This window comes from Nicotiana tomentosiformis, chromosome 9 (genome assembly GCF_000390325.3).
Source record: "Nicotiana tomentosiformis chromosome 9, ASM39032v3, whole genome shotgun sequence".
NCBI classification, from domain to species: Eukaryota; Viridiplantae; Streptophyta; class Magnoliopsida; order Solanales; family Solanaceae; genus Nicotiana; species Nicotiana tomentosiformis.
The window spans coordinates 90,662,912-90,671,477 of record NC_090820.1 but is presented as its reverse complement, the minus strand read 5'-3'; the positions used below and the strand labels follow the sequence as shown (position 1 = coordinate 90,671,477).

Genomic DNA, 8,566 nt, shown 5'->3' with positions numbered 1-8,566 from the left:
TGCCAAATATTCCTTGATATCGTGGAACCACGAATTTCCATCGCTCTCTTCTTCAACATGAGCACAATAAGCTGGCTGTTTATGAATTCCTATTGGGAAAGGATCGATGAAGTTCTTTTCTGGGTGTTGTATCATGGAATATAGAGTGGTCAATGCATCTGCGAACTCATTTTGAATTCTTTGAACATGTTTGAATTCTATCTTTGTGAACCTTTTGATCAGCTCTTGTACACAGTGCAAATATGGCAATATTTTAGTGTTGGCCGGTTTCTGATACCAAAACAGCTCTGATACCTACTCCTTTGAAGTTTCTTGCTCTGTCGAAGAACATTCTCCAACCGTCATTGTTTTCAATGGTTCGTATTCTCCGTCTACGGGATTTTTTGCTAGATGATCTGTCAATGCTTGTCCTTTGATTGCCTTCCGAGTTACATAGACGATGTCAAACTCACTCAGCAATATTTGCCACTTTACTAACTTACCCGTAGGCATGGGCTTCTGAAAGATATATTTCAGTAGATCCATCCTCGATATGAGATATATAGTGTATGCACAGAAATAATGCCTCAACTTCTGAGCTATCCATGTCAAAGCACAGCAGGTGTGTTCTAGCAAAGAGTGTCGGGCTTCGTAGGGTGTGAATTTCTTGCTCAAATAGTATATTTCCTGCTCCTTTCTTCCAGTTTCATCATGTTGTCCCAAAACGCAACCGAATGCTCCATCCAATACTGACAAATAAAGCAGCAGTGGTCTTCCTGGCTCGAGCGATTTAGATAAATACTCCTTGATTTTGTTGAAGGCTTTTTGGCATTCTTCAGTTCAACTTGTTGCAGCATCTTTCCTCAGCATTTTGAAGATCGGCTCACATATCACTGTTGATTGTGCTATGAAGCGACTGATGTAATTGAGACGTCCTAAAAATCTCATCACATATTTCTTATTCTTCGGAGGTGGCAAGTCCTGGATAACTTTGACCTTTGACGGGTCTAACTCAATCCCTCGGCGGCTGATGATGAACCCTAACAATTTTCCTGCAGGGACTCCGAAGGAACACTTTGCGGGATTCGATTTTAGATTGTACCTTCGAAGTCGATCAAAGAATTTCTTCAAATCTGCTATGTGATTTGTACTCCTTTTTGGATTTGATGATGACGTCATCTACGTACACCTCTATTTCCTTGTGTATCATGTCGTGGAAGATAGTTGTCATGGCTCTCATGTAGGTGGCTCCCGCATTCTTCAAACCAAACGGTATCATTTTATAGCAGTACATTCCCCATGGTGTGATAAAGGTTGTCTTTTTAGCATCCTCTTCATCCATCCATATCTCATGATACCCTGCGAAGTAATCCACAAAGGACTGGAGTTCATTCTTGGCACAGTTGTCGATCAGTATGTGTATGTTGGGCAATGTAAATTCGTCTTTGGGACTAGCCCTGTTTAAGTCTCGGTAATTAACACACACTCTGACTTTCCCATCTTTTTTTAGAACCAGCACAATGTTGGCCAACCAAGTCGGATATTCAACCACTCTGAGAACCTTGGCTTTGATTTGCTTGGTAACCTCCTCTTTTATCTTCAAACTCATGTCCGGCTTGAATTAGTGGGTAATTTGTGAGCTACTACGGATGTGCTCAAACCTGTCATATCGTCGTAGGACCATGCAAAGATATCTTCATATTCTTTTAGGAATCTGATGTACTCTTCTTTATCTGACGGTGATAGATGAATGCTTATGCGTGTTTCCTTGATCAGTTTGGAATCCCCTAAGTTAACTGCTTCAGTTTCGTCCAAATTGGACTTTGGCTTGTTTTCAAAATTTTCCACTTCTCTGACGATTTCCTTAGGTATCGTATCATCTTCCAGGTCTTCTAAATCACTATCCTTATGTTGTGTTGTCTCATTACATGTCACAGTCACAGGTTCATCGGGATAGGTAATAATAATGCTATAAAAAGAGAAAATACAGAGAATAATAGTAAATACGAAAAGTAGCAATGCATTAATTGAAATCTTTCAAATGTTAACAAATGTGGCTCGATGACTCGAGCAATTATTTCAAAGCAAAATACTGAAAATATCTCAAATGCTTAAAAATAACGGATGTTAATCTGCCAAGCTACCTAGGAACTCGACGGGCCCGGGATGGTGCAGCAGTCCAGTTTTTGAGAACAGCTCCTTTCCTCACGGTCTGAATGGAAAGTTCTTCCTCCTCCTCCTCCTCAACTATCTCACTGCAATCCATATCTTCTTCAAACAGAAATGGTTTTCTCATACCAGCTAAGACCTCATCTTCCTCAGATCCCCATATTATGTTAGCTTGATGAAATCTTAGGTGTAGAGGTGGTACTGGTTATTCCAGCGGATAATAAGGACCACGCCATGGCGGCGACCAATCCTGGTACTCTTGCAAAGAATATTCATATTCGAGCCCAAAAGTTGCGCCATGACGCTGCGGTTGTATGGGTTTGGTGATCCCTTGAAGGTTTTTGCCGAGACCCTTTCCAGGTTCATATCCTATCCATATTAATATGCTTTCTATCTTGTTACTCCACCATCGACCCTTTTCGATTGCGTTGACTCGCTCGATGCGATGGTATGTTTCTCCACCCAGCTTCTTCCTATTCTCGATGACTGGAACTGTCTGATTGGTATAGATGGGGTTGCTTCCATACCCGTAGATTTCCATTCAAATTTCACGGCCTAATGTAGAGTAGATGCCACTGCCCCAGTGGCATGTATCCAGGGTCGTCCCAACAATAAATTGTAGGTGGCACATATATCCAGCACTTGAAACTCAACATCAAACCAGGTTGGGTCCATCTGTAGGCTGAGGTTGATTTCTCTGATTGTGGCTCTTTGAGATCCATCAAAAGCCTTCACATTCATGTTTCTTGCTCGTATCTTATGCAGGCCTTTACCCAACCTCTTCAGAGTGGTCACTGGACATATATTGAGACTCGAACCCCCATCTATCAGGACCCTGGAGATGAATGTTTCCTCAAATTGCACTGTGATATGTAGTTCCTTGTTGTGACTTAGTCCTTCTGGTGGTAGCTCGTCTTCATGAAAGGCGATTTTGTGGCTTTCCAGCACCTGCCCAACCATGTTGGCCATTTCCCCACTAGTGAAGTTGGTGGGTACATAGGCTTCACTCAGCACCTTCATCAGGGCATTCTTGTGTGTCTCAGAGTTTTGTAGCAGTGACAAGACAGATATCTGAGCGGGAGTTTTGTTCAAATGGTCAACCACAGAGTATTCTCTCGCTTGTACTTTTCTCCAAAGGTCATCAGGGTCAGTCTCAACAACAGGTGGCTTAGATGCAGTTTCTTTGGTTGTTCCTCCCAAGTGCTCTGGTGTATAAACCTTGCCAGTTCTAGTCATGCCTTGTATTGCACATGTTTCTTCCATTTTCGCTTTTTATTTCCTTCTCGCTTCTGCAACATAATCCCATGGTATAGCATCAGACTTGAAAGATGGTGTGGGTGCTACCATCACAGTGAAGGGTGTGGTTACCTCAACTTCAAACAGTGCTGGTACGGTTACCTCAACTTCAAGCGGTGCTTGGGTTTGTACCACAATGGGTGTGAGGGTGATTGGATATGTTTTATGATCATCCCCCTCCCGAATAAGGCCAATTGACCCCTCTGGATCCCATTCTTCATCGGTCTCTATCACATTCACTCCCTCGCCTTTGTGATCCGAGAGAGGATTGTTACAAACATTGGGTGCGGTTCCTTTTGCCTGTATGACCTTGTTGTCAATCAGTGTCTGAATCTTGTCCTTCAGAGTGCGACACTCATCAATAGTATGGTCCTTCATGCCTGAGTGATAGGCACATGTCTTGTTTGGGTTAATCCACTGAGAAGAGTTTTCCATAGCAACAGCGGGAATGGGAGTGACATAACCAGCAGCCTTCAATCTCTCAAATAGTTGGTCTATGGGTTCAGCAATTAGAGTGTATTGTCTGGGTGGTCTGTGGTCGAAGTTTAGTATTAGTTTTTGGTAATTTTGGTGGGTGGGTGGTGGTGAGTGATAATATACGGGTTGGGTGTTGTCGGCATGGTAGGTGGTGGCAGGTTGTTGGTATCTGGGGGGTGAGGGCTGGTATGTAGAGGGTGAAGGTTAGGCAACCATTATAGCACCCACTTCTTTCTTCTTCGAGATACCTACTGACTGCAAGGCTTTATTCGTGGCCTATAATGCTTCGAAATTCGTCACCATTCCACTATTGATCCCTTCTTCTATTTTATCTCCCAGCTTGATGATGTCATAGAATATATGGTTTTCAATAACCATCAGCCTTTCATAGTACTGCGAGTCTTGAGCTCTGACGAACAACTTAATCATTTTTTCTTCTTTAAGCGCTGGTCTTACTTCCGCGGCTTCAGATCTCCACCGAGTAGAATATTCGTGAACGGTTTCTGTTTGTTTCTTCTTGAGGTTTTGAATGTAGAAAATGCCTGGTGCATTTTCTGTGTTGAACCTGAATCTGTCCATGAAATCTGACGCCATTCGTACCCAATTAACCCACTTCTTCGGGTTCTGACTGATATACCAAGACAACACATCTCTGGTGAGGCTTCGCATGAATCGCTTCATACAGATTCATTCATCTTTTCCTACGCCTACAAGTTTGTCACAATAATTCCTTAGATGCACTTTTGGATCACCAGTTCCATCGAACATTTCGAACTTGGGAGGTTTGTAACCCTCCGACAGTTCCACATCTGGCTGAATGCACAAGTCCTCATAGTTTAAACCTTAAGTGCATTTACCACCTTCGACACTTTGAACTCTACCAGTGAGCTTCTTGATTTCTTCTGCCATGTTCTTAATGAGCAGATCTTTCTTGGTTGATTCAGGTATGTATAGGGTTTGTTGTGGAGTGTGGGGTAAGATCTCCACATATATCGGGTTACTCTGGTGGACTCCGGGGATCTGGCATAAGGATGATCATTTGTTGAGTTTTGGAGGTCAGGACTGGGTTGTGGTATAATCTGGGGAGTGTGATAAGTGGTAGTTTGCGGGTATTGGGTTGGGTGGTGATGATGTTGTTGCGGAGTTGGTATTGGGGGAGGATTAGGGTTTTTGGGAGGTGTAAGGTACTGGTGTGGTGCAGGAGGGTTTGGTGGCGGGTTTTGGTTTTGTGGGTTTTGTGGTGCTTGGTTCTAGGTATTTGGATTTTGTTGGCCAATATCAGGGGAATTTAGAGTGAGAGAGAGGTTTGCCAAGTTCCGGACCTGCTCAAGTTCTCCTTGTAGCTCCAAAATCTTTTGTTCCAGACGTAAGACATGTTCATTCTGTACCGGGGTGCTCTGACCATCTGAAGTTTCGACGTTCTCAACTATTGTAGCGTTGTCCTTCCTGATATCGCTCAAATCGTCCATTTTCCCTCTCCCATTACTTTTGCCTTTAGGATCACATGGTGGAGGAGGAGGTAGAGGACCTTTGGATCTAGTGTGATATGTTGACGATGCCAGTATGCACGAACCAACCTTGGGGAATGGGAATAATCAAAAAGAAGAAAAAACAAAAGGTAACCAAGTTAGTAAGGGGTATTGAAAGAATGCTTGCAATATTAAACATGTTTTGCAAAATCATGTAACAATTCGCGTCCTAATTTAGGGACCTTGTTGTGCCCGAGGTAGGCCTAAGCGACACATAGACTTGGAGAAAATTGATGCCAATAATTGCGTCATTTCATTAATGTGAAAATGAGCCAAACCTTCACCAAATCGACAATAATAATAAAGCTACTAATGGCATTTAGCCTTATTACAATCGAAATCTAAAACTAAACTAGAAAGTAGTAAAGAACATCATTTGCTAAATCTATTTGGTCCCTAAGGGACCTTCTCCGTGCTTGGCCTTTTTGACTCCATCAATCAGCTTTCCCAGGTCTTCCATATCCAACAATAAATAAGTTTTTGCTAGATGCCCTCCTTCGCTGACATCTATGTTCTGACAATCCACAAGCCTCCTTCTCATCTTTCCCTCAAGCTTCATCAATCCTTGTTCTAGATATTCCAATCTCTCGGTGGACTTAGTGGCGATTTCCTTCCATTCATTAATTGCCTCCATGTCCATTTTTTGTTGTTCTAGATGTCTAGCTTCAGACTCAAAAACCTTTTTGTGAAGCCTTCTATATTTGACCTGTGCCTCAGCAGCAGCATCGATGATCCTATTTTTCAAATTGACCCCTGGCTTGACGTCTCCCGATACATCACCTACCAACTATGATGGATAGAAATATACATGACCGACATGGCACCTGTCTGGTTCGATAGTCTCTCTTTCCACAATGACCTTCTAGTTCCACATATGTTGCGCCTCTAACTTGAAAGGAATGATGTTCCCTTTGAAATATGCCTTGTACTGGACCATGTTGGAAACCTGAGGTATGACTTATTTTCTTCCTGCTTGTCTCATTACCCTTATAAGAGCATAGGGATAAATGCCCCGCAACCCTATCAATACCAAATAAGTAGTATCCTTCGACCTGATGATGAACTCACTGCTAGGAAACCACTCAAACATCCAATGTACCATCTCGTCTGTCAGATTACTGAAGAAACGTACCCAACTTACATCACTTCTTGGTTGTGCGAACCTATCTAGGATGAATGTAATTTTCTTTGGATGGTGGTAAGATATGTAGTCATTCAATGGTCGTCACAGAAGCTCTTGACGATATTCTCCCCTCTGAAAGTGTTCCAATAACCAGACTTGCAATAATAGATTACAACCTTTAAAATGTCCGAACCCCTTCTTGCACCGATCTAGAGCGTGGTATAGTTCAGCTAGGATCATAGGGATGATGGTATAGGTTTCCCCTCGATGCCTATCATTAAAGTTCTTGCAACCATAGCTGAACGAGTGTGAATCCATCCCCCTTTCATTGGAAGTATCAACAAACCCAAGAAGCAAATGATGAATACATAAACTCGGCTGTGCGTCCAACCTAAGGAGGTAATGGCAAGTTCCTCATGATGAAGACGATATGACTTACTGTGCCCGTAACGCTCATAAAAGAATCCAAATGGGATGTATGACTTCTTCAAACAAATAAACTCATCATTTTTCTTGAAACCTGGCATTTTAGAAAACCGCAAGGGGTGCGATTTTCTGGCACTAATAACCCTGGACTATCCCATGGCAGCTTAGCGAAGCCTCCTATTTCTTCGAAGAGAGGAGTCATTTCTATGTCACCAAAGCGGAAGACGGCCCTTTTCTCATCCCAAGACATGGTAGCGGCCTCGATCAATACCCTATTTGGTCGGGTGTCTAGCAAGGACGGCAAATTACCAAGGACCCTTCTCACATGATTCTTGTCGCAAGGCGCGAGATTTTTCCATCAATCAAGTAGCAGAGGTGGGATGTTTTGGACCATGCCGAACCTGGGGACTTCGTGCTTTATTTCTGCAGGCAAATAAAGTTAGCCCTCTCCCCCCTCCAGATTCAACCATTTACACACTAATGATCACCATATTGGCACATTTTCTACAAGTAATGCACATAACATGGTAGTGTCCATTGGGATTGTGGAAATTTTGTCGGACTTTGGACAAGGCTCATCTTAGCAGGCTATTACGTTAACAACGTCATAACCCGTACTAGGTTTAACATGATGCATGTATATTTGATGTTGGAGTAAGGTTTCTAGAATGGTCTAGACTGGTACTCTCAAGTGGACAACTTGAGAGGGAAGGGCACGGGACAGTCGACTGCACCACTGATCGACTAGTCTACCGCAAATAATCCTTTTCGATTTAAAAAGGGTAATTATAGAAGAGCGCAGGCACTCATCAAGTGCCGCTATGTTGATAATTGGCACGAGTGGAGTATGATGTAGAGCATGCTTTATGCAGAGATAATAACACGTTGTCAAGTATTTGCATGATAAATATGTAAAAGCAGTAAATACGGTAATAAGTTAAAACATGAAAAACATAAGAAAGAAAGACAAAGAAAGAAGTTAGTTCATGGAATATATGCGAGAATGTAATAAAGAGAGTTAGGGAGTAGGGATGGGAGAGGCATGATATAGCAGTCTTTAAACAAAATGAAGAGCGGTCATAGCAAATAATGGCGAACGGGAAAGGGATATGCATGTTATAACAAATTTAAACAAATAAAGGTGGAGCAGGGAAGGGATATGCATTTATAACAAAGAAAATAATCCATATAAGCCAAGTTCATAATGGTAAGAGCCTAAGTGTAAATCTCCAGCAGAGTCGCCATGCTGTCGCGCCCCGTTTTCTCGCGAAAGCGGGCCTCGACGTGTGACAACTCTTTTAAATGGGTATTAAAGTGTTAAAACAAGAAGAGTCACCACCTAACGATTTTTGAGGTGCATTAGGGCACCTATTATGTAGATAACTCTGTTTGACTAGTCAAAGCCACCAAAGATCGAGTAAGGGCTCAAATTACCTCAAAGAGAGGTGTTAGGCACTCTTCGAGGTCCACAATTATGGGTCCCGGCCGAACTTAAGATTATGCGGATTATAATTAGGCAAGATAAACAAGGAGAGCAAGGGTCAAAGAAATTTATTATAACACAATG

General features: G+C 42.4%; 1 protein-coding gene across 1 annotated transcript; it reads right to left on the bottom strand.

The window, feature by feature from the left end:
- Window positions 1-4,197: 4,197 nt before the first annotated feature.
- On the bottom strand, window positions 4,198-4,515 carry LOC138899181 (uncharacterized). Its single transcript, XM_070185314.1, has one exon. It carries the CDS (start codon window positions 4,513-4,515, stop codon window positions 4,198-4,200), a length of 318 nt encoding a protein of 105 aa, XP_070041415.1.
- Window positions 4,516-8,566: the final 4,051 nt, after the last annotated feature.

What these genes read in the sequence shown, in the direction of transcription:
- LOC138899181 (XM_070185314.1), bottom strand. Translation starts at nt 4,515, where the DNA reads ATGGCGTCAGATTTCATGGACAGATTCAGGTTCAACACAGAAAATGCA.